This window comes from Oxyura jamaicensis, chromosome 1 (genome assembly GCF_011077185.1).
Source record: "Oxyura jamaicensis isolate SHBP4307 breed ruddy duck chromosome 1, BPBGC_Ojam_1.0, whole genome shotgun sequence".
In the NCBI taxonomy this organism is placed as follows: domain Eukaryota; kingdom Metazoa; phylum Chordata; class Aves; order Anseriformes; family Anatidae; genus Oxyura; species Oxyura jamaicensis.
The window spans coordinates 52390690-52415719 of record NC_048893.1 but is presented as its reverse complement, the minus strand read 5'-3'; the positions used below and the strand labels follow the sequence as shown (position 1 = coordinate 52415719).

Here is a 25030-nt window from a genome sequence, read left to right as displayed (position 1 = left end):
AATCAATCCTCCCACTATTGTGTGCAGAGTTACTGAGAAACGCTTGAAGGTGACAAGGTGGCTTTAACACAGTACCTTTTGTTGGCCCTGTACAGAGCACTGCCAGCTGTTTAAAGAGCAATGCCAGGTGCCAGCTGATATTCGCATTCCCACATTTCCATTTTATTCATCTCCTCTTAAACTTTCTCCATAGGTCATTCAAAAGATGATAAAAGGCTGTACTTGCTTTCAGAGTACTGTAGGTTGGGGAGCTAATAGGTAAAAAATATGAAGTATAATGAAAGGGGGAGGACATGAAACTCCTCGGCTGCATCTATAGGGTGGTCCTTCAGTGCTCTCCAACTGTTTTAATACTGCACCTGTGGCTCTGTACCTTCTGACAATCATATTTACAGGTGTGGGTTAGGAACCACCCATCATGATTTACTTTTCCAGGTCCTTGGCTGTAAGTGCTCAACAGTGAATGGTAGGTGGACCCTGGGAACTGTAAGTCATTCTCTACTGCAAGTGAGTTTTGTTTGATAAGGAAAGAAAAAGATGTGGGAATTCATTGGATGCCAGAGAAATTCAAGAGGTCTTTGCTGGTTTTATTTCTGACCACTGATGTCCTGTTTATAACATCTGTGGGCATTCAGTACTGGACCAAACCCATCTCCCTTGGCCTTAAAGTGGACTGATTTCCTTACCTCTTCTATAGAAAGCTCCCTTTTACCTCAGGTATCTATTCAGGCTCTCAGAGATGACATGATCAGGATTACTTGGTTCTTCTTGAAATAGAGTTCCTAGAGAAAAATCAAGGAAAACAGAATAAACTGAAGGAAGCTGCCTGCTTTCCTTGAGGCCATAATTGCTTAAAGAGGATTTCAAAATACAATACAATGTTTTAAAGAGACTTGTCTATATTAAGTCAGAGGAGTGGGGAAGCATCAGGCCCTGATCGCCCCTCATCTAGCTTGCTCTGCCTTTACCTTGCCTCGAGACTAAGGCTTAAACATTTGCAAGTGTTAATGATGTCTAACATATTTTGCCTGTTTGTGCTATTAAAGTTTAATTAGCCATCTGTTTGGAAAGGGTAACTTCAACTGAGCACTGGTGATTTTCAAACCGCTCCTCAAGTGGATAGGCGAGAGGGAAAACACATCCTCCTTTTTTCGGTCCTTTTCTGTGTGGGGTTTAAAAAAAAAGGACCAGGTAATGGATCTCATAATCTGGAAATAAATCCTTGTGGTGGGAAGGGGCTGCCAGCCGCGGGGCAGGTTTGTGTTCCTGTAAAGGTTAAGTTTATTAAAAATGAGGTGAGGAGGCATCGCCCTCCTTTGAGGCGGTGTGATGTAGGGCTCCTGACGGCTTACAGCCCCCGGCAGCAGCCGGGTGGGGGACCTCGCGTCCTTTATTTCCACCGAAGCTGCAGTGCCCCCAGAAAGCTCTTTTTATAAGCACTTCTCATATCGCGACACGCCTCCTATCGCCGACAGATGCTCCGAGGAAAGCGGCGCCGCCGCCGCCTACAACCCCCGGCGTGCCCCGTGCCGCCGCCCGGATGCCGCGCATGCGCGCAGCGCCTCCCGGAGCGGCGTGTGGGGCCGGCGCGGGGTCGGGCGCCCGCGGTGCGGGGACGGGCGGGCGGCAAGGAGGGGGGGGGGCGCCGCCGCTGACGGGAACAGGTGAGCCTGGGCGGGATGGGGGGGGGGCTGCCTGGGTCGGGAGGGCTCGGCCGGCCGCCCCTCAGCCTCCGGGGCTTCCCTTCCCCCTCAGGACTCGGGGCTGCCGGGGCCGTCGCTCCCCCCCCGCGCCCCGTGATTTTCGGCCGTGTCACACGTTAGAAGGAAGCTGGGAAGCAAAAGCCTGAAGAAGCAACGTGGTAGGGGTTAAAACCTGTGCAGGCAGCGCCTGGGGGGCTCCTCCACGGCTGGGGGCTGCTCACTGAGCTGGTAAGGTCGGGAGAGGAAGATTTCCCTCTTTGCCTGCTTTTCTGCCCTCCGGGTGTTTGGAGGGGTCTCCATGTTCAGGCAGGTGCTTCTCTTCCAGACAGGTGGGTTTCGGTGACGGGCTGTGCTGCTCTCTGTGGGTTTTTGTTTGTTTGTTTGGATGCGATGGCACAGCATCCTAATTCACGATGATTCACGATGCCTCAGTCACGGCTTAACGTGAGGCTTTGGGGGGGAGCGGTAGGGATGCAGTAGTAAAAGTGCCGTGAGGAAATGGAGGCTCCTTGGGCGTTCGTGTACGTGAGAGAGAGACCGAGTCCTGCTGGAGGTGAGGTGTTCATCAGGTGGTCGGTAGCCGCCGGCTGGAGCCCACAAGCGCTGCAAAATCCCCAGCCCAGCAGAATCCCCCAGCCCTCTGCCACCGTGCCGTGGCAGAGGTGCTGGCTGGAATAGGGGTGCTTGCTGGCTTACCTGAGGAGCTTTTCAGCTGCTACGGAGTCTGAAGGGGTGAGCTGGAAGGGAAAAGCCACTGGAACGAAGATTTATTTCGTTACGGCTTTCTGGATGCACATGGTGTGTGTGTGTGGCTTCCCCTCTGCAGAAAGGAAGGTTGGATCCCTACCCTAGAGAGGTAATGAAGTAAAAAGGAGGGAAGGGTGTGACAAGAGGCATGGCATGTAGCTAAAGAGGTCAAGCGGGGATTGGTTGTGTCTCGTTAATATAAGGGTATGTTAATTCTGTATTTAAAAGACTAAAATGCCAGGTACTACCTTCTTCTTTTCCTGTGTAGGATAATATTTTGGTAATCTCAGGGAGATGTCATTCGTGGTGACTCTCCCTCCAGAGGAGACTGAAGGAAATACGTGAGCAGCAGCGGAGAGGAGGGAGCCCGCTGGTACGGGGATGACAGACTAACATCAGCTAGTGAGGTGAGGGAAGTGCAGCACATCTGCCAGGGCTGCAGTGATCCCCCAGCTTTGGGGTCTCTGCTGTTGTCATTTCGGTACGCCTTCATTGCCGTGCTGTTAATCTGTTGCTTGCTTTCCTGTGAGCTGGTATCTTTGGCCAATCTCAGTGTTCCCAAAGACCTTGAAGATCTTAAGGATAGGCTATACTCAGAATATTTAGCTTCTTTAAATGAACGCCTCCTATGTGAGGTGGCAATAGTAGGGACTGCTGGTTCGGTGATCTGCATGAAATGAGCTGCGGGCCTCAGGCGCATTCTTAATGAATCGTTCTGTGTCTGCCATGCTTGGTATTTGTCAGGCTGCTGTAACAAAGAAATCAGGGAGTTTGGCCCTGAGTAATGCTGCGTTTGGCATTGCAACCGTTTTGGAAATGATTGGGGTGGTTGGTGCCCGTCGTCCTGGCTGTTAACTGGAGACTTCTTACCAAAACATGAGAAGGGAAGAAAGCTTAGGGGGAAGAAAAGTCCTTGCAACTTTATCTTCAGTGATAAAGGTAAGGCGCTGGATGTGCTGGGGCGTGTGGCACTGCAGGTGGATAGTTTCACCACGTGTGGATAGTTTCACCACGTGTGGTGAGTGCAGTGTCCCCAGTGTCCCTCGAGAGCTGGAGAGGTGTTGGCATTTCAGCGTTGTATCCTCAGCAGCACAAGGGCTTGTTTAAACTTCTTTCCTTGCCACCTTTCATCAGACAGTCAAATCTTGAGACACGCAGGGTGACTGGGGAGGAGTGTTTGTGTTTCATCGTGCTTGTCTGCTGTCCTGCTGGCTCCAGGGAGGGAAGGGGAGGATGTTGTCTTGCCACGTTTGTTTTGGCTCTTAGGAACTCTCAGCTTTTTTACACAGGATTGCAACAAGTGATATTGGTAACAGCAGTTCTGGTTCTGGCTTTAAAAAAAGTTCCTTAGGGGAAGTAAAATATATATTTGGTTTTGAGATAGGAGAGAGAAAAAATGGCATATTGTTATTCGTGTGATGAGAACTGTTGTCACTGCCCAGTCAGTGCAGTGGTTCTTGGCTGGGTAATACCTGATGATTCAGAGATGAGAGAAAATGTCCATAACCCGACAGCCCTTTTGTTCTGGGCAAGAACTCTTCCTGATCCCCAGAAATAGGAAATGTGGTTATTTTTGTCTTGTTTTGTTATAAATGCTAATGATTGCCACGTAGTTTGCTTTTGTTTTTCCTCTCCGTTATCTGTGCATATCAATTTCTGCAGGAGCAAGATCCAAGTAGTCTAACGTGATGTGTTAGAAAGGAGCTTTGCAAGCAGTGCTGGGATCCTGGCAGCTGTTTTGCATGTTTAGCCTCTTCAGAAAGTTGAGTTCTGGAAAGACATGGCCCCAGAGGAGATAAATCTTGAGTGCTGTGGGAGATACTTTCCTTGAAAAGCCATTTTTTTGGAGCCAAATGAAGTGAGACCTGCTTAGAGTCCTGCTAGGTGAGTCTGAGGTTCTTTTGCTGAGACTAGTTGTGCATGAGCAGCACAGCTACGGGGGAAGTGGCCTGAAGCTAGCCTTTCGTGCGTGGCAATGACAAGCCCTGACAACTAAAGCTCCTCAAATCCATCAGAGGCTGTACCAAGGCAGAGGCATTCCTCAGGCTGTTCCTCTGCCACTGGGAACAGAAGGATGGGAGCAGCTTGGGAATCCAACTTCCACCGGGGGTGAGCTCGTGGGGCTGGCTCTGGATGTGATGGAGAGCCTTGGATGATGATGTCAATAAATTAACAGCTGTCAGGGATGCCTTCCAGCATTTCTTTGGTTTGTAGAACCTTAGGTCTCTAACAGATGCTTGTTTGCAACCTTCTGTATAGCAAAGGAAGCTGGACAGTTGCTGTAACCCCATCACCTTTCACAGACATCCTAGAAACGGCTGGCGGACTTGCAGAAGTTCACGGCCCAGAGGTTAGAAACGCCTGTAGGAAAGTTTGGGAGGAAAATGAGTTTTTATGGAGTTCTGCAGAAGTGCCCTGGTCCTACACCATGCTTGTTTGGGTGAAAGCATCCTTTTATTACACATAAATAAATCGCTTCACAGAAAGGTGTTTGGGGTCCACTTAGCCACTAATCAGAAAGCTCTGGTCTGTGTTTGTGTAGCAGCATTTGATGTGAAGCCAGCTTTGCAGCCTTGAAGATGTGGGCTCTCACAAACCCGCGCTCTGGCACCCGCAGGTTTCATCCCACCGCGTTTGAAGCGAGGGGAGTTTTGCCGTGCAGTGAGAGAGGTGGGAGCGGACGCCTCTTTGTAGTTTGTGTCCTGGCCCTTTTTTTTTTTTTTTTTTCCATCCCCATTCAATGCAGACGTGAAAAAAAAAACAAACAAACAGCTCTCAGCTATTGTTCCAGAGCTTGGTCTGGCGTAACCCCCCGCGTGAGATGGGAGGCGCGCTCTGTATTCCCAGCGCATATCCTCTCCCCACGCAAATGATGGGAATGCCAGGAAAGGAAAAACTCCTCCTCTTGTGATCCCACGGGTCTGGGCCAACCAGTTCTGTGCAGCGGTGCTGTTCGTGTGGAGCGGTGCCCAGCGTGTGCTGTGTAAGGACAGGCACCTGCTTTCCGGGGCTAAAAAGCCAGGGGCTGGGACACGAGGGCAGGAGGTGCCTGCTTCTCGTCTGTGCTTCGTGGCTTACGTAGGTGGTTGTGGAGCTGGAGTTTCCTTCTGCCTGCAGACGCACAGAGCAAATATTGACTCGAGGAACTAATGGCATTTGCAGCTCCAGGATGTGCCTCTACCTGGCCTGAAGGGGAAAGCTCTGGGGGAAGGGAAGGCAAAGGGGAATTACCGGGTTCAGGATTACTGGGTTCCTGCTCCCCTTGCCTGTCACAAGTCAGGATTTTAACTTGGAAAACAAAAGCTTTCCAAGAGTGAGGGGGCAGAAATGGACTGCCCGATCCAGTGCAGGTTTCTTCTCTGATCTCTGAGAGAGACGGTCTAGATTGTAAATTGGATGCAGTCTCCTTGAGGTTTAAAAGCTGAGCTGGAAGAGGCTTCTAGGACTGCAACGAAGCGTGTGGCCTCCAGACGAGTGCTGTGGCTTTGCAATCACTTGTCTTTCCTAAAACCTTTGGTCTTTTTTTTTTTAAATACAGGAAGAATGTAGAGAGCAGTGGAAACCAGCCGAGAGTCGGGCAGTGGGATTTACTGCGTGCGGAGCGTTGCTTCATGTTCAGTGGGCAGTCGAGTTTCTTCCTGTGCTTAGTGTCAGAGGAGGTGATTGCGTGTGATGCTGCTCTGACAGTGGCTGAAAATCTAGAAAGGATTCTGGTGGTTCTGCTCCTTCTGGTGACATTTGCTGGTTGCTCCCTGCACGGCTATTAGCTGTAGGGTTTGCAGCATACAAAAGCATTGCTTTGTAAAATGGATTTTAGCGTTTCAGCAGTGTACCTGCTGGAGATGCACTGCTTCAGTGCTGGTTTTCTGCTGGATTTCAGTTCTTTTTGGCTAAAATCTTCTGAGGAAGAACATCCCTGGGAAGGAGTTTTTGTTCCAAAATAAAGATCCTACCAAAAAGTTCCTGACAGCGTCAGTTCCTGGCCAGCACACCCAGGTGTGACCAGGGCAGGGTTAAGCGTGTCACGTGGCAGAAGGCAGTAAAGCCGAGGCGGCAGGAGATTGTTATCTGGTGTTTGCAGGAAGGCAGGTAACTGAAATCTTTCCTATCGCAGCTGTGTGGAAGAGAAAGTACCTCCAGAGGAGGCTTAGCACAGCCAAGTGGAAGTAAATTTCCGCCTCTCCTTTGCAAATCAGTTTCTAAAGGATGCCTGCCCTGGAAGATAAACTAACTGGATGTATTCCTTCGTGGCATGCGTTTGCAGCTCCACCAAGGGTGTGTCAGAGCTCGAGTGCTTCAAACACCCGTAGCTGACGCTGGCCGCGTGCTGCCGTCGCGGCCGCCTTTTCCAGGTACACGCACAGACACTGGCTGTCCTCTGGCAAGCTGGAGGCGGCGGGGTGATTTGTTCTGAAGTGTGAGCTCAGAAGAGCAGAACTGCAAATAGCAGGTACCGCTTGTGTTGTAACGAGGGATGTTTCTCTCAGAGGAAGAAGGAAAGGGAAGGCTGCCCGCTGTGTGACCAGAACTGCCTCATAGAAGAAATCAAAGTGGCTGTAAAGGAGGGAGGTGCTTCGTAACACAAAAGTGGAAATGGGCTTTAATTTGACGGAGTTCTGCGACTTTGGCAGTTGTCACTACTATTTTTAGCATCTAGTTTTCTTTGCACCCCTTTCAGTTTTGCTAGTTTTCTAAAGCATGCGCTGTGCAAATAACACCGTTAGCTGTAGCAGTTTTACTGCATGCGGTTTCGCAGGCTCCTGGGAGCCCCTTTTGGCAAGTGCTTTGGGTTTGTATCCCTGTGTCAAAGGAAAGGGCTTGTGGCATCCAGCTGTCCTCCTCGCCTGCACAGTGCGCTGCCCGCCTGCGGCAGGGACCTTCCTCCCCGTTGCGGTGATGCTTTCCTGGAGGCCAGGCTTTCAGGAAGGAACCAGAGGCAGGAAAAACCTGCCCACCGAGTTCAGCGCCCTAATACCGGTGCAGATCAGGGGAGGGAGGCCAGCAGAGTTTCTGCCAAGGTGGAGGCCGGGCTGTGTGATGTGCCCTGGGACCAGGAGGGACTCGGCACTCCTCCCCTGCCCCTGGGCACCGGGTTAATAACGCGGTGATGAGCTGTGTTCTCGTCTTCAGGCCCAACCCTTTGGCCCAGCTTCCCGGTAACAGGTTGGTTCAGCAGGGGCTGGAGGCACGGGGAAGGACAACAGCGAGCTGGGGGCCCTGCTCTGTGCTAGAGGCACTGTGCACACGTCAGAGAGCAGAGCACAGGCACTGGGAAGCGTGGCAGAAGGACCTCGGGGCGGGCACGCCTTCCTGCAGGAGGCACGGTAAAAAAGCAGGGCTGGAAACCCGTTCTGCAGCGCCTTGCCACCTGTGGGCTGTTCCTGACCTAGAGATCACAACGTTTGCAGCAGACTGACCTCACGCCTCCTAAATCTCATTGGGAATGAGGCTAACCGGGCTGGGAGCAGGAGGCCGGGCACAGGGACAGAGCAGCTGGGGTGGCAGGGCAGTGGTAAGCCTGGAAAAAAAAAAAAAAAAAAAAAAAAAAAACCATCAAAATGCATTCACAGAGTTGTTGGGAGGGGAGATAAGTCCCGTCAGCAGATGTACCTGCTTGCTGAGTGGGCTGTGAGCATTGCCATGTGAAATGAGGGTGTAGGTGCTCGTCTCCTAGTTCTTGTGACGTCTTTACTGGGGGGGTGCTAAGAGAGCAAGTGGGGCTAGGCTGATAGGACAGAGTTTACAGAACTCACAGGTAAGCAGCTGGTCGCTGTGTGGACAACATAATTTCTCAGAAACAAAAGCTGGACTTGTTTTTTTTTTCTTTTTGCTCTCAGAGTTGGTGTCAGAAGATCAGAGGGGTCTGTTCAGCCATGCCGGCCTTTCTCATGCAGAAAGCTGCTTGAATCTGGGAGGAAGAAGCCTTATCTTTCGTGTTCCCAGATGCCTTTCTAGCTGCTTGTCTGAGTGCTGTAGCAAGGCTCTTCTAGGCTGCAAGTGCTTGCTGCAGCGTTTGCTGAGATGCGAAGGCAGCGGTGGCAATGTAACCTTGTACTACTGAGCACTGTAAACAGCTCGGACAAGGCCTTCTGGATGCATCCCTCAGGTTCCTCCTTGTAGTGGTTTGAGCCTTACTGAGCAGGGGAAGCTGGAAAATCCATCCGAGGTGTGCAAACATTGTTTCTCCCACGTTCTTTCCTAAATACGCCTAACGCATTGCTCCTGTTTTGTGATGATGCTCCTAAAAGCTGTTTGAGACTTACACAGCCTAAAGACACCCCTCAAACCCTCTTCACCATTCCAGTCCCTTCTCCTCAGCTGGTGAATTCAGAGAATGATGGTGTGTTTTTAGTATTCATAATTAAATACAGGACTCACTATGTGATGGAAAAGGTGACGGAAATTGACTTGATTTTTGTCATTCTTTCAATCAGCAATGCCGGTGGTGTCACAAAGAATTTGGTAGACGATGCCGTGCTCTTTCTAGCTGATAGGTGTGAAATCAAGAGGGAATTCCAGACTCTGAAGGTTAATTTTACCATGGGGAGCTTAAATACTAAAGGATTTAATTTTCCTTTGGGGAATTTGTGCGTGAGGTGTCTGTCTGTCCCTCGCTGTGCTCTCAGGTACTAACTGATGAGATGCCCTCATAATCAATTCTTTTTTATCTCTTTGTAACAGGATAGTGACCTCTCACCTCTGAGACCAGTGGGCAGCCTCTGCCACTCAGCCTTACCTAGCACGATGTCAGGTGAGCAGACAAAAATGGACCTTCTTATTTGATTGCTTTTTCTTTCTTCATCTGCAGCTTAGTAGGACAGAGTTACCGATTCCAGACGTCCTTTTCATTAACATACTGCTCTGCGTGAATCAGGAGGGAGATCGCCCTGCTCCTTGTGGCACAGCTGCCTTTTTGTTCAGGGGGAACTCAGTTCCTTCTTTTACCCTGTGCTGAAGCTCCTTCAGCCATTGAATCCAGAGGAAGGAGGAGAATGTAATGCAGTTTGCCTCCCCCATTTTTCATAAGACTTACTCGGTTCTCTTCTCCTCCTAAGACTTGCCCCAAAGTAGGTGGCTTGCTTATGATCTGAGAGATTTTTGCTATAAAGTGGTAGTTTTCTAGGGCAGACAGAAGGCTGAAGAATAACTGGAGTTCAGCTGTGGGCTGCTGAGTTACAAGCTTTACTTTGTATCGGCCTCCTCTAGCACGTTCCTCTTGCAGTGGCCATCTCTCCGACCCCTTATCTTTGGCTACACCTTCCTTCCTGAGCCAGCTGGTCATTTCAGGGAATATAACCCAAAGGGAGACTTCACTTCAAAGCCAAGTAAACCTTTTTGTCAATGTGCACAGCAGAAGGCCTGGGACACGCTTTATCTGCTTCAATTGCAAAACTCAGCATCTGCTTTTATGCCAAGGGAGGCCGAGCTGCTCAGTGGGACACCACCTGAGGCTGGGAAGGGGCTTACCTTGGCCACACGAGACCATGAGAGGTATACTTGGGTTGCTGCAGCTTTCTGCATATGGGCTGGCAACCTTGGAGGGAGAGCAGCAGCCTCCCAGGCCTTCATCAGCAAGGGGAGCAGGTGAACATCCTGCCGAGGGCTCTGATTTCCCATTTTAGTGCCTGGGTGGCAGTGTCAGGGAACTCAGTGCTGTGAGTCTGGAGGAGGTGTTTACTTCATCTGTGTGTTTTTTTGGTAACAGTTGCTTTGGCTTGGCACAGCTTTTCCAGGAAGATGATAACATGATGCCACGGAACAATTTTGTTCCCCCAAAGTCCCTTTGTTAGAGAAGAATTCAGTTTGGCCTTCCTGCTGCTTTTGCTTGGTAATAAGGTTAAGACTTCCTGAAATGACTTGCTTTGGTGAAGTGGAAGCTGTCCCAAAGTCTAGAGTGGCAGTGACGACAAACTGCGGAGCGAATCCTTTCCTTGCTGGAAAAGCCTGTGACAAGTGTACGTGTTCCCAGGGAGTCCTTCCAGGTTTTCACTGCTGCGTGTTGATCTCTGTGTCTAGGCCACCACACTCCCTCTGCTGGGGGTCCCTTCTCGGCGCTCACCCCCAGCATTTGGCCGCAGGAGATCCTGGCAAAATACACCCAGGTACGGTGCGGGGCAGGGAGGTGCGGGGCAGGGAGGGTGCGATCTCTGGCTCTGCACAGAAGGAAAGGGACTCTGGTGGCTGCTGGGGGTCTCCAAACGCTGGAGGGGAAAGGAGGGGGAGATGCACTCTTCCGCCAGTGGTTTGGTTGCAGACACTTGTTTGCTACTCGAACTTCATTTGTTTTGTGGCTGCATGCTGGCTCTCGCAAGAGGATCTTGCAGAGCGTAGAGAAACTTGTGTGAGTTATTGCCCTGCCGTTTTGCAACTCTTGCTCCACTGTGGAAATGGTGACACTGGAAGGGAGTCTCTGTCACCATCACGCTGCTCTGGACGGCTTGCGCATGACAGGAAGCGCTGGCCTCAAGGCTTGCCACCAGGTGGGCAGAGCAGGAAGGAAGGAAGGAAGCAGCCCTGGAATTTTGTAACCTGCCCGCAGGGTTTGCCGAAGGCAGCTGCACCCAGAGAAGCAGGTTAAAGCTGATCCGGGAGCTGTGCTAGGGCGGTGCTTGTGAGACCCCGCGGGATGAGCAGGTGGGCTGGTAGGAAACGGAGGCACCTCTAGGTTTTCACTCCCTACAGAAACCTGGTCGTAACCTCCGGTGTACGTGCCCCAGTGCCAACCAGGAGCACAGGTGAGGGAAGTTGAGATTCGAGTCCTGGAACTTCATTTCCTTAGGCCTGTAATTTGGGCTTGCTTCCTCAGTACAAATCCCGGTTTTGCCTGCTGTCTTTCAGAGAAAAACTGAAAGCAACAGGCAGAGGATGGGGCAATGCAGGGAGCTGAACCTGCAGTGTGTGTGCACTAGGTGACAGGACTCCGGTGTCATGGAGATGCAGACAGGGACCTCTGGGGCTGATGTGTAGATTCCTTAGCCCATGAGGAGGGCCGTGTGCCCTCCAGGTGGGATGTCCTCGTCTTGATACAATGCTGTGCTCGAGCAGATGTACCAAGCCCTGCTGGAAAAGAGATCTCTGGGAAAATCTCTGTGGGTGGGAAGGCAGAGCTCCACATCTTCCATGGAGGAGTCAAAACGGGGATAGCATGCAGCACCTCCCCAGCTGGGAACTGTGGTGGGAGGCATCAAGAACAAAAGGGCGAGGAGCGCAGTCGCTCAGGGGGCTCAGTGCGGTGGGACGGGGCGGTATCGGCTTGTATCTGTTCGGCTGTGCAGTGCTGGAGTGGTGAAAGTGTCTGTTCTCCTTCCTCACGGCCCCAGAAAGAAGAGTCCATCGAGCAGCCCGAATTCCACTATGACGAGTTCGGTTTCCGAGTCGATAAGGAAGGTAAAGCCAGCCCCATCCCTCCCCCTTCCACCGTGTCCGGGGTGCAGCCCTGCCCGTGCTTCCGAGTATGGCAGGGGGATTTTGCAGCTGCTCTGGGCTAGGTTTTGTCCACTTACAGGTCAATTTTTTTCTATGTGCCACCGTTGCTGTTAAAGGCCGTGCATTCCTTGTGCTGGCCTGGTGGGGTCTGGAGCAGGGAACATGCAGCAGAGCCGTTTCCCAGTTCCCAGTGGCATCTCTGTGCTCAGGAGCTCCGTAAGCAGCGCCAGCAGGCACAGTGATGGGAGTTTTCCACAGACAAGTGGCAACAGTGTGTGTTTTATCCATCCCAGCAGCTGGGCCAAGGGTAGAGCAAGCTGTAGGGGCAGAACCCACATCCTTCTTCTGCAAGACAGCCGGAGGCCAAGCAGAAGGAGGTGTGGGGCTGTTGCAGCTGGGCATTGAACGACCCCGCTGGCTGCCTTTGCGAAGAGGAAGAGAAAGGACTGGGGGACAGTGGGAACTGCTTTGTGTGCTCTGAGAGGAGATTTCCAGGTCTCAGACCATACAACGCGAGGGCAGAACTTGTTTGCACGTGTGCCCTGAGGCACCTTGAGCTGCAGAGGATCCTCTCGAAGCGATGACCTGGAGGTGAGGACAAGACAGAGAGAGCAATTTTCTTCAGACAGCACATTTGATGGACTTGTGCGTTATGAAGCCAGCAGAAAGGTTTGGATTGCTTTGTTGGGATCTGTTTTAGGATGAAGGATGGAGTGCCTTACGCCAAACCTGTACTGGCATTAAAGTATATTGTAGAAAGATGGCCTCGGGTTAAGGTGCCCTCTCATCGTGAATTTGCCGGTGTTCCTATTAAAGATTTTTTTGGTGATTAGACATCCCCGAAGTTAACACTTTGTGCCTCATTACTTGCATGAGCATATGGCTTTCTGCTTGTTGCCTCCGAGGCTCGCTCTGCTTTTGTCAGCGTGATTTAAAGATCCTTACAAAACCCAGCAGGGTGACTGCTGCCAGGGTCTTGTTTAATTCCTGCCATGCTCTGCTGCAAATCAGGAGTGAACAGAGGTTAGGCCTGCCAACAGCTTCTTGGCTCTCAAGGCTTCAGCGCCTTTTGCTTACAACCAAAAAATTTGCTATGTGGAGAAGAAAGTTAAAACCAAGCTTTGCCTTCCCATGCTCTGGCTGCAAGACACAAATGTTTTCGTGTGCTTTCTTCAGATGGATGTCCTGTTCCTCCCCGGGTGTGTTCCCTCTCTCACTCGTCTCCATGTCTTTCCCTTCCCTTGCCGAGGCAGACGGTGCTGAGACAAACTCCAGCAAGCTCCTGGGGCTCCCGCTGACAGAGGAGCCGCAGCAGAGGCTCAAGTGGCAGGCTCACCTGGAGTTCACGCACAACCACGACGTGGGCGACCTCACCTGGGACAAAATCGAGGTCACCCTGCCGCGTTCAGACAAGCTGCGCTCGCTGGTGCTGGCTGGCATCCCGCACAGCATGAGGCCACAGGTGAGAGCGCTGCCTGGCTGGGCAGAGCCCCCTGCCCAGAGTAAGAAGCAGAGGAACGGGACCGCTCTCTTTTGGTCAGAGGGTGCCAGGTTATGGCTCTCCGTGGCTGTGTCTCAGTGGCTCTTCCTCTCCCTGTTCAGCTGTGGATGCGCCTTTCTGGGGCCTTGCAGAAGAAGAGGAATTCAGAGATGTCGTACCGGGATATCGTGAAAAACAGCTCTAACGACGAGACCATTGCTGCAAAACAGGTGAGAGAGACTGCCCAGTGCTGACTGGGCAGACGAAATTTCCCCCCCCAGCATGCCTGCTAGGTGAAGCTAGGGGCTGAGTTCAGACAAGTATTTCCTGGGAGCCACCAAGTCCCTGTCTGACTGTTTGTTTTTGCATGTGTTAGTGAGAGCTAATAAACCGGCCCCAGGTGCTTGGATAGAGCCATCTTCAAGTCCTTAAGGACTTGAGAATGGGTGGAGGGAAGCAGAGTTCCCTGAGGCAAGGAGCCACGGAGAGCAGAAGGCAGTCGGGTGCTGCTAGCTGACCATTTCCTCGTCCGTGGCTGTCTGGCAGATTGAAAAGGACTTGCTCCGCACGATGCCCAGCAACGCCTGCTTCTCCAACATGAACAGTATTGGGGTGCCACGGCTACGAAGGATCCTACGGGGACTTGCCTGGCTCTACCCCGAGATTGGATATTGCCAAGGCACAGGCATGGTAAGGTGCTTGAGTGGTGTTTTTGCAATGGGGTCGTTCTGTCTGTGGCAGCTCTCTTGGAGTGATTTGAGGCCGTGCTACCAGACACTGCAGCCTCCAGGCTAGTTGAAGGGAAATCCATTCTGCAGGGAACATTTTTTCCTGGGGAAGGTGGAGCAGAGCAACACCATGTGTCCAAAGGGGTGGAATAATTCGGTCTGTCTGTGGGGGAGGGACAGACAGAGTTCCTCTCCCTGAGGAGAAATGCATTCTATGGAAGAGACTACAGGAGAGCTGCTAGAGAGGAGGGAAGGTGCTGGTCACCTAGGCACAGGTCTGTGTGAGGAAGGGAAAGGCATTCCTCTCCTCTGCAGGCTTGGCATGCAGTCTGTCTTCCTTCAAAATCCCAGGTGGCTGCCTCTCTGCTGCTCTTTTTGGAAGAAGAAGATGCCTTCTGGATGATGTGCGCTATCATTGAAGAGCTGGTTCCTGCCTCCTACTTCAGCACCACCCTGATGGGGGTGCAGACGGACCAGCGCGTCCTGCGGCAGCTCATCGTGCAGTACTTGCCCCGCCTGGACAAGCTGCTCCAGGAACACGACATCGGTAAAAATGTGCCCGTAGCTTTTCTGGCCGGGGTGGTGTGCAGGCAGAGATTGCCATCCTTACTTTACAAAGGGAGAACAGCAGAGCTGGGAGCAAACCTTCTTTAAGCTGGGAGGGCAGCACTCGGGGGGAGTCTGCCCCCACGGGTTGGCTGAATTCCCCTGTCGTGATTCCTTTCTGTGTCTCTACTCACAGAGCTGTCCCTGATCACCTTGCACTGGTTCCTCACCTCTTTCGCTAGCGTCGTCCACATCAAGCTGCTGCTGCGCATTTGGGACCTCTTCTTCTACCAGGGCTCCCTGGTGCTGTTCCAGCTCACGTTGGGCATGCTCAGCATGAAGGTAACTCCTATCCCACTTCCTTCTTCATAGTTTTTCAGTATTTAATGGCAAATTTTAGGGGCAAGGTTTTGTATCCACTTCCTCTATGTGGTCTGGGAATGTGCGAAGGGCGAAGGTGAGTAGGGGGGAAGGTAGAGCACAGCAGGTGCTACGCAGCACGTGAGACTGAGTAGTTTCCCTTTCCTTGACCCCAGGAAGATCCCTGCTCTACCTAATCCTGGCAGAATAGCTTCTGGTTGGTTGATTTGACTTTAATTTCAATGGTGGGTGTCCGATAAAGTTCTGGGAGCAGATCTCAGTGCAGCAGAGCAGTGCCCAGGCTGTGCGCTGAGTGTAAAATCGCATCTAGCAGCCCCAAGAGCATAGCTGTCACGTGCTCACCGTTCTGTGGGGGAAAATGACCACATCGTTGCAGGAGGATGAGCTGATCCAGTCCGAGAACTCTGCCTCAATCTTCAACACGCTGTCGGACATCCCCAGCCAGATCGAAGACGCCGACGTGCTGCTGCGGGAGGCCATGCGCGTGGCGGGCTCGCTGACAGACGTGGCGGTGGAGACCCAGCGGCGCAAGCACTTGGCCTACCTCATTGCCGACCAGGGGCAGCTGCTCAACTCCAGCACCACTGTCAACAATTTGTCCAAGGTGAGCGCCCAGGCTGCTTGGAACTAACGTGAGCACACGGAAGTAGGAGTGGGATTAAGGCATTGGTAAGAAACTGAGATGCTGAAATAACTCTGGGAGAGTCAGAAAACAGCAGCAGCCTTTGAGAAGCTGAAAAAGAAATGCACCTGTGTTTAAGCTCAGGCTGCAGTTGCAGATGTAGTAGCTCCGGTTTGTCAGGCCTTGTAGGAGATAGATTCTTGACGCTCATCTGTGTGCTTATCAGCAGACAGTCCTGCAATTCTGAAACGTAATGGGCATCCACTTAGAAATCTAAACACAATTATGTGTGGAACTGCTGCTGGCAACAGGTAGAATTAAAACTAAAATTATTCACTTGAATCATGGTTGATTCTTGAACTTCAGTTATGCTTTCGTAATAATCGAGCTATAAATAACTCGTTGCACATGGAGCAGATCAAGCAGGAGAGCTGATTCATTGCAGTTGGAACTAGAACAACTGTCTAAAACTGCTGGGTCACTTGTCTGCCCCTTCCAGGGTCCCTGGCAGGGCCCCTTGCTCAGACCTGACCGTTGTGGAGGGTTGCTTCCTTTTCATGTGCTAAATCTGCTGTAACGCGTGCACTTTTATCCTTTTTCCCTTTTCTCTCTCCCCCTTAGATTGTGCGGCGCAGGACCCAGCGCAGGAAATCTGGCATCACCTCTCTGCTTTTCGGTAAGGACGGTCCTGTGCCTGTCGTGTGGTGTGGGTGGAGCTGGCAGCCTCGGAGGGAGGGTGGTGAGCGACGCGGGGAAACGCTTAGGAGAGGAGGGAGCTAGAACTGAAGGATGAGAGGGAAGAAGTGTAGGTTTCTATTCGCTTGCTTTAGTCTGAGCTCAGAAAGTGAATTTTAAATCGGTTGGTGAGTCCTTACGTGATGGCTGACAGTGGGCTGCAGCTCAGCCCTGTGCAACGTCCTCCTTGCACTGCCCAATGCTCTGACACATCTTCTGGCAGACCACGTGCAGTCCGTGGGCTGTATGTTGTACTCTCCTGATATTGCTCCTCTGAGCTCAGAACATCATCTCTGAAGACCTGAGACAGGACGGGGTGGTCCATGGGTCACCCATCAAGTTTTTTCAGTCAAAATTTGAAAATGCAGACGTCGCTGGTGCTCCTTCCCCTTACCTGCTACAAGAGTTCCATGTCATGAACAAACATCTTTGATTCTTAATTCTCGCTGCTTTTGAGTTAACCCAGCTTATGGCCAGGCTAGGTTTTGCATAGATACCAAGACAACTTACTTCTGTGGCTTTTGAAATAGCCTTTTCTATCGTAAACCTCGCTGTCGTCACCTTCTCTGCAACTGGCTAGCTGTCTTGAAATTGCTACATCTCACCACAGAAATTTGTTTTTCCGGGGAAAGAGAATGTACTGAGTTTACAAGGTTTAAATAATGTTCCTGTTGTGGTTGACATGGCCTGAATAAATGTAAAGCTGTGTTTTACTGGTCCTTTCAGAGAAGAGCTTTCCTGATGGTCTCTGGGAAGCTCACGTTTTGTCAGAGGCTTTGCTTACACGCACACGCGGCGTTACATATAAAAATGGTAGCAGGGGACTGGTGAAGCTGTAAGGTTGAGCACGCAGAAGTGAAGAAAGGCAGGAAGGTTGTTACTGCAACCTGAGCTCTTCTCTGTAGTGGTCAGTACCAACTAATGCTGCCACGTGCATCTTTCTTGTGTCTCAGTCTCTTGGCCAAGTTTGAGCACCTTCCTTGGAGGTGATGGCGAGTATTCCCAGGCAACAAGATAAAATTGAAGTTCAAGGTTCAAGATTGTCAGTGGTAGAAGATGATTGATGATCGCTGAGATGACTGATGGTGGCTTTTATGTACAGTGACTGCCACGCTTTTGCCCTCACGTTATTCTTAGTAAAAAAAACGTTATTTAAAACGTGTGTGGTAGTGGTTGTACCACTAGTGGTACCTAGTCTTGGTCCGGGTGGGAGTAAGAATTTATCCAGAACCTAATTCTTCTTCCTTAGAGAGAATGAAGACGTAGAAGTAACTTGGACAGGGGTCATAAAATCACTGGAGAGCTGTTTGGAAGGGACCTGGAGGAGGTTGGTAGTCCGACCTCTTGTGCTCGTGCGAGATGAGGTCAGCCAGGGCTTCCTGTAGCTGAGCCTCAAGAAGCTGGACCACCTCTCTAACAAAGAAATAGAAAAAAGAAACAACGAAAGGCGGTACGTGTTGCCCTTTTCCTGTTAGATGGTCGTCACACCAAGGAGACCCAGGAGAGCTAGTCCTCCTCTGCACAACTGCTCGGTCTTTGCAGCTCAAAATAGAGCCTCAGCACACGTGGCCGCTCCCGCACTCATTTCCTGTTTTGGAAACACACACAGGTGCAGCGAGGTGAATCTGGTGGAAACCCCAGTCGCTTTCCTCTGTGTTTTGTGTATTTGGAGGTGGGAGGGTGTAGAACTCTCTTCCTGTCTCTCCTGCTCGTGTTTGGGTGGGATTCATCAGGGGAGAGAGGGAGGAGCACAGGATTTTGGCCAGAAGGGGCCAAATGATGAAACAAAGAGTCAGCAATCCGTGTAAACGAGGGCAGCCCACGGCTTGCGTGGCTGTGGTTGGAGTTTCTTCTTTAGTCACACTCTGTCTCAGCAGCATGAATTTTCCAGGAATCTCCCCCCCTGTCTGCGTGATCACTTATCTATTTACAATCTTTCTCTCTGTCTGAATCCGCAGTGAGACTTCTTACGTGCTCTCTCTCTTACCCCATTGCCCTGGGAGGAGATTTTGTTAGTTTTCATTGCTTGGCCTGGGAGTTAGCGTGCATTAGCCTCTCCTAGTCCAGAAGCTGCAGAAGTTCAGTCTTTCTCTTCTGCTCCGAGTCTAAATCTGATTCTCTCATTTAATATAGCAAATGGAAAAGAATTATAAAAGTCATCTTAAATCCAATATTGTGTTTCCAGTTATGTTCTTAAAGTTTTGGACTTTTTAATCAGTATTACGTGGGATTAAACGACACCGTTAACCGCTTCTCAGGAAGCAGGAGCTATTCTTCATGTACACACAGCAAAAATAGACCTATGAAAATACACGTTGAATTTAAACAAACTGATTTTTTTAGGAAAAGAAGCCAATGATTAATCACGTGCCCAATTGTTAAGGCATTCAGATGCATTCATTGCCTACAGAACCAATGCCAGTAGGTGTCTTTCTGCATAAATGAATAGGAGGTTTGACAGCTTGTGCGGGAATTCGTGGAAGTTGGAAGGCACCTGGGTTACTTCTATTTTGTACTTATCACCATTTGTGTACACCCAAAGTCTTTGAACTTTGGCTGTTGGGGAGGTCAAGGTCATGAAAGATGGAAGCTTCTCTCTCATGGCTCTCACCTCTAGGCTGACACAGGGAAGTGGCCTGTCTTGGTTTTCACATCTTTTTCAAGTCTCGGTGAAGGAGATGCTCTCACCCTGTGTGCTGTGCAAAAATTAGAAGTAGTTTGCACAAAAGCTGGTTCAGTCTTCAGAGAATTTCAGTTCAAGGAAACCTTTGCCATGTCCCTAGTTCTGAGTCTGACCATTGTGCTGTCTCTGTGTGCTGTGTAGGCAGCACAGCAGCATCTTGGTACGCTGAGCTGCCCGGAAAGATCAAAGACAGCATCCTCCCAGTCCCATACATTTGTTAGAAATAGCAGCTCCTTAAAAATGGAGACAGTCTGGTTGGTTTCCTTTCCTCACCTTCCCTCTGGCCGTGTGGGCTCCACCAGGGGACGACGACCTGGAGGCACTGAAAGCCAAGAACATCAAGCAGACGGAGCTGGTGGCTGACCTTCGCGAGGCCATCCTCCAGGTGGCACGGCACTTCCAGTGCGTGGATCCCAAGAACTGCAGCATTGTGAGTGGGAGCTGCCGCGTGCTCCTGGAGCGTGGGGGCTCCAGAAGGAACTTCTGGGTGTAACGGGTGGAGGGGGAAGGTTGCTCGGCCCATCTCTGGTGGAGGAGGGCCTTGCTGGGATGTCGTCTGCTTGCTAGAAGGGTTTGGGAACAGGCACTGTAAGCTCTGGTAGATCAGGGAGTCATCTGCTGGCTTTCATTCCTCTTTGCTCTGCACCCGTGTGCGTGCCAGGACCTGACTCCGGACTACAGCATGGAGAGCCACCAGCGGGACCACGAGAACTATGTGGCCTGTTCCCGCAACCGCCGGCGCCGCGCCAAGGCTCTGCTGGACTTCGAGCGCCACGACGACGACGAGCTGGGCTTCCGCAAGAACGACATCATCACGGTGCGTGGGCCTGCGGGAGAGGCACCGGGGCAGGACTGGGCAGACACAGCTTGTTTGGGATGCTGCACTGCCTCTTCTGCAGGGAAACTGGGGAGGAGATCAGCTCAGGGTGGCTGGGGGTCCAAGGGAAGCAGCGGGTGGTTCTGGGCTGAGGCAGGGCGTTCATGTGAGTGGAGTTTTATGGGGCGTTCTCAACACAACTGCAAAGTCCCTTTCCTGGCTGCACGCAGTAGAGCCAAAGCTTGATTTGGTCCCAGTTCAACGCCTCACAGCAGGCTGGGCTAAGACGGTAAAAACATCTATTTGCCTTTTAGCTGTGGGCATCCCATCTGGAATTGGGGAAAAGGGGGTGGCGTTGTCTTTGCAGTAGCTTTTTGATGTTAAAGGCCCTGGACCATGTCAGATTAAGGCATTGGCAAAAGAGAAGAAAGCAGATCCTCATTGTGCACACGCAGTCGGGCAGCTGTAGCCCTCCTGGCACTGCACACTCACCTGTGGGGGGAGTTCTGTGTCCTGCCGCCATTCCTCGCTTCTTGCAAGTCGTTCCCTGATTCTCTTCAGCTGTTGTTTCCCCCTCGCTGTTTTTCAGATTATTTCCCAGAAGGACGAGCACTGTTGGGTGGGAGAGCTGAATGGACTGAGAGGTGAGAGCAGGGCAGGTTGCACTGAGCGGGGAGAGCAGGGCGGGATGCAAAGGATGGTGGTTGGGTGCCCGTCAGCTCTGCTGCTGGTGGGCGCTATCCTGGAATTGGCTTCCTCTTGCAGTTGCCTGAATTCTTGTGATTTTTTCAGGCTGCTTGCTTCCTTCTCTGGGGCTGGGCTCCATGAAGTCGGATCTATTCTCAGCCTCTGCTGGTACCTCATCTCCCCGGTGTGGGGGTTTCTCAGCGTTTATGTTAGGCTCACCTCTTTTGTCCATCCTTCGCAGGTTGGTTTCCTGCAAAATTTGTGGAGATCTTGGATGAGAGGAGCAAAGAGGTAATTAAAAAATAATAATAATAATTGAAAAGGGCCCCGTATTACCCTCATGGAGCGTATTTGTTCGCTCTCTGCTGAGCACCCTGCGATGTGATCAGGCAGCTTATCTGCCTAAGCCTGTTTGCTCAGCTTCCTGATGCTGGCCATGCAGGCGGGGAGGGCAGCGGGGAGCTGAGCACAGTGCCTGGCCTTGCAAGTGCCTGGAGGTCGGCTTTAGGAAAGCTGAGAAATCGTAAGGCAGGCACGCAGCAGGATTCTGTGGGCAGGGTTTCTGCCTGCTTCCCTCTGCCTGTGCTCTCTTCCTCCTTTGATGCTGTCCTTGTGGATCTTGCCGGTGCTTTCTGGTCACCTCAGTGGATTCTCCCCCAGCAGCTGTGCCCGAGGGAGCGCTGGTTTTGTTCCCCTTGCGACCAGCAGCAGTGAGATGCCAGCTCTTTAGAGCAGATGCCTCAGTATGGCCCCGAGGCTGGGGTAACTGTTAGAAGAGAGATGTCATCAGCTCTAGGCAGCTTGCAGGGTGGTGGAGAAAGCCCTGTCGCCCTGTCCTCCTCAGTGCACTGAGAGCTGGCTCTTGGTGTTCCTCAGTACTCCGTTGCTGGCGACGACTCGGTCACGGAAGGCGTGACGGACTTGGTGCGAGGCACGCTTTGTCCAGCCCTCAAGTCCATATTTGAGCATGGACTGAAGAAGCCGTCGCTGCTGGGGGGCGCCTGCCACCCCTGGCTGTTCATCGAAGAGGTGAGACGTCTCCCTTCCCTTCGTGGGGCTGGGGCGAAGGGGCTGTGGGGCGGTGTGTGCTGACTGTCCCTCTGCCTCCCTAGGCTGCAAGCAGGGAAGTGGAAAGGGACTTTGACTCCGTGTATTCTCGCCTCGTGCTCTGCAAGACTTACAGGTAAGGCCACGTTGCTCACGCCCTGCTCCTGCGTGCCCATCGAGCTGCTGCTGCTCTCCGCCTTGGGAGGGTGCCGCAGCCTCCTAGTAGCTGTGTGCTGTCACCTTTTCAGGCTCGATGAAGACGGCAAAGTCCTCACCCCAGAGGAGCTGCTTTACCGGGTGAGTGCTGCCCCAGCCCAGCCAGGAGTGGAGTGCTGTTGGCTGTGAGGGCTGCTGGAGGGCAGCGCCCTTCGGGGAGATGCTTGAGCATCTCCCTGACCTTCCCCGACTGGGGAAAGGCAAAGAGGGGAGCTGTCTGGCAACCTCAGCCCCTGTAATGCTGGGGGGTGGCACAGGGTGAGGCTGGGGAGCACGCTGGGGAGCTCTGGGGAGGGCAGCGTTGGGCTGTGCTGCTGCCACGGCTGCTCAACTCGGCTCTGCCTGAGGCTGAGGTGCGAGGAGGCAGTAACCACATCTTCCTGCCCTCCAGGCAGTTCAGGCTGTGAACATGACGCACGACGCCGCACACGCACAGATGGACGTGAAACTTCGCTCCCTCATCTGTGTCGGACTCAAGTGAGTCACCCGGTCCTGTCACCCTCGGTGCCGTGGGTGTGAGGAGCTTGGGAGGGGCAGAGCAGGCTCGTGAGCAGCGGTTGTTTGGATCTACCTTCGGCTGCAGGGACTTGTTCCCCTCTCACTGCAGCCACTGAGTGTGACCCGCAGGGGGTTAGTTGGGGTGTTCTGCTCCCAGCGGGGACAAGGCTGTGGGCTGGGGTCAAGGCTGGGGCTGAAAACAGCCTGTCCCAACGGGACAGAGCTTCTGTCCATGGCTTCAGCCGAGTAACGTGCCTCCACCCCATCGCTGCAGCGAGCAAGTACTACATTTGTGGCTGGAGGTGCTGTGCTCGAGCCTGCAGACTGTGGAGAAGTGGTTCCATCCCTGGTCGTTCCTGCGCAGTCCCGGCTGGGTGCAGATCAAGTGTGAGCTGAGGTGAGTCCGTCCCCTCGGGCCTCGCGTGGATGTCCTCCTCCCCTGCCGGAGCTGGGCCTCACCGTGGCAGGTTTTGGACCCTCTCCAGCCAGCAGCAGCGCGGGCTGCCCAGCCATCCTCTGCGGAGATCTCTTTCCGCGTGCTGAGGCAGCAGCGACTGTCTAGACAGCCTCATGGGATGCACCGGGCCTGCCTGGGTCGGGGCGGCACCCGGCTCCCGGAGAGCTGTCGTGACAAGCAGGCAGCATCCGCCTGCCAGCCACCTCCTCCATCCCGGCCAAAACCAAGACAGCCCTGCACCTGCTCTGCGGGAGGCACTCTGCCTTTTCCAGACCCTCTGCCAGCGTGGAACGGGGCTGTGTACCCCCAGCTTGGGGTGCCCCGTTCCTGTGCTGCTGCTGGGCGGGTGGAAGGGTGGGGCGGACTGAGGAGGGAAGAGGGCTGAGCAGCCTGGTGCTGGGGTCCGAGCTCCGCATCCCTGACCTCAGGGCAGGGCTGTGGCCACGTTCCCTGCTTCAAGCGGGGTCCAGTGAGGGAGCTCCACATGCCGTCCGCGTGCGGCACGGGGCTCAGGACGCTGCTCTTACTCCAGGGTGCAAAAGCTGGGGCGCCGCTAGCGGCGGTCTGCTTCTGCAGAGAGCCCTGCCAGCCCCCGCTGCCAGCTGCGCGCATCCACAGCCACTCGTGTCCGTGGTGCGGCAGAGCTCGGGGCTGCGCTGCTGTGCCAGGCTCTGTAGGGGTTGCACTTGAGTCACGTTTTCGAGCTTCTCTTCCAGGCTGGGGCTGGCAGGATGGGAAGTCCAAGGAGGAGGCGGAAGGGGGTGGGGGGGGATGAGTGGCTGGTGCTGCTCTGTCAGTGCCAACAAGAGGATCCCCACCCTTGTAAGCTGGGTGTTTTTCTAGGGCAGGCTGGTGCAATTGTGTGCCTGGGGGCAGCAGCTGTGGGCACGGGCTGGGAGTGTGCTCTGGGTGTGTGCCCGGGTGTGTGCGTTACCGCCGTGTTCTGCTTCCATTGCAGAGTCCTCTGCAAATTCGCCTTCAGCCTGTCCCAGGACTGGGAGCTGCCGATAAAGAGGGAGGTGAGTGGGCAGCATCTCCTTCCCTCCTTCCACTGGGGGCTTCGCTCACCGCCTCCTCCCACGGCCCGGAGCTCTGTCCTGTTCCCAGGCAGGGTCGGAGGCTGCGGACGGAGCTGTTTTCCCTGCCAGGGCCGCCCCGCAGAGCAGCGGTGCTGGGGCAGGGGGAAGTGGGGAGCCCCTCCCTTCCCCGGTGCTCTCCAAACCGCAGGGCCTCTCCCTGCTGCTGCGTGGAGGTGGGCAGTGCAGGAGGCCGCTGCCTGGCTGCTGGAGACCTCGGCGTGCCCGGGTGCCACCCACAGGCGCTTCCCCTCGCTTTTCGGGGCACGGCGCGCTGACCCGGGTCTCTGTCTCCCTGCAGGAGAAGGAGAAGAAGCCGCTGAAGGAAGGGGTGCAGGACATGCTTGTGAAGCACCATCTCTTCAGCTGGGACATAGATGGGTGACCCACACCCCGCCCCGGCCCGGGGAACCTTCTCAACGGCACACGCTCCTCTCCCCCGCCCCTGTCATCTCACACCCCCTCCCCTCCCCACGCTTGTACCTGTGACAAAATCCCCCTCGGGGGGCTGCCAGCGCACCGGGACCCACGGCAGCAGTGCCGCGAGGCCGAGCTGCAGACCCGAGGGCGGCGACGGCCGAGGTTGGTGCTGCCTGGGGACAAGTGCTCCAGCCAGAAAAACCAACGTCCCCCCCGGCCTGCCCCGTCTCTGCCCCCCCTGTTTCCCTGCGTCCCCCCAGCGCAGGGGGTGAGCGGTGGGGCCCGCGGGGCCCTGCAGGCCAGCCTCTGCTGCCGCTGCGGGGAAGGGGCAGCCCTCACGGGGTGGCTTTGGGCTCTGGAAGCCGGTGCCGTGGGTGGGAGGCACAGCGGGCGCGGGGGGAATGGGGCTGTGGGAGCAGGGCCGGCGCGGCTGCTCTGGGCCAGCCGGGGGCTCGCCTCCGTCGGGGAGAGGGGAGGCAAAGCCCGAAGCACTTGGATGAGTTCCCCTGACCTGGAGCCGGGGCAGGGAAGGGGAACTGGCGTCGGCCTCATCCCACTGCTCGGGCGGGTGGGGTGCTGACACGAGGTGCCTGACTGCACCAGCCTGTAACAGCCTTAGGGGATGGGCCTTGTCTCCTCTGCGAGCAGACAAAAACCAACACTCCCCTAAAAACCAAGAGTGTTTCATGCCGTCATTTTAGTCTCTAGATGATTTTTACTGTTAACCAAAAAGCTGTAAATTATCTCCAGGACCGTGTGTA

The 25030-nt window shown here is 53.4% G+C and overlaps 1 protein-coding gene across 4 annotated transcripts; it reads left to right on the top strand.

Moving 5' to 3' along the window:
- Window positions 1–1547: 1547 nt before the first annotated feature.
- SGSM3 (small G protein signaling modulator 3) lies at window positions 1548–24421 on the top strand. 4 transcript variants are annotated; one of them, XR_004754401.1, is made up of 23 exons: window positions 1548–1664; window positions 9132–9201; window positions 10467–10552; window positions 11771–11837; window positions 13130–13338; window positions 13479–13586; window positions 13903–14046; window positions 14436–14631; window positions 14827–14972; window positions 15388–15615; window positions 16255–16309; window positions 19354–19481; window positions 19713–19868; window positions 20458–20512; window positions 20797–20846; window positions 21432–21584; window positions 21668–21738; window positions 21851–21899; window positions 22210–22295; window positions 22591–22713; window positions 23732–23792; window positions 24151–24363; window positions 24400–24421. XR_004754401.1 is itself a non-coding variant. In XM_035338689.1 (22 exons), the coding sequence occupies exons 1-22, from the start codon at window positions 3327–3329 to the stop codon at window positions 24232–24234; spliced, it is 2388 nt and encodes a 795-aa protein (XP_035194580.1). In that variant the 5' UTR covers window positions 3190–3326; the 3' UTR covers window positions 24235–24364. The 4 variants fall into 4 exon arrangements, 1 of the variants encoding a protein (XP_035194580.1); XR_004754399.1 differs by lacking the exon at window positions 1548–1664 and adding an exon at window positions 3190–3389; XR_004754403.1 differs by lacking the exon at window positions 1548–1664 and adding an exon at window positions 8155–8205.
- Window positions 24422–25030: the final 609 nt, after the last annotated feature.

Bases quoted from the DNA above. Each gene is read 5' to 3' on its own strand.
- SGSM3 (XM_035338689.1), top strand. From the start codon at position 3,327: ATGAGAAGGGAAGAAAGCTTAGGGGGAAGAAAAGTCCTTGCAACTTTA. The intron at 15,616-16,254 runs GTGAGCGCCCAG...TCTCCCCCTTAG, and splicing joins CTGTCAACAATTTGTCCAAG to ATTGTGCGGCGCAGGACCCA. The intron at 22,714-23,731 runs GTGAGTCCGTCC...CTTCCATTGCAG, and splicing joins CAGATCAAGTGTGAGCTGAG to AGTCCTCTGCAAATTCGCCT.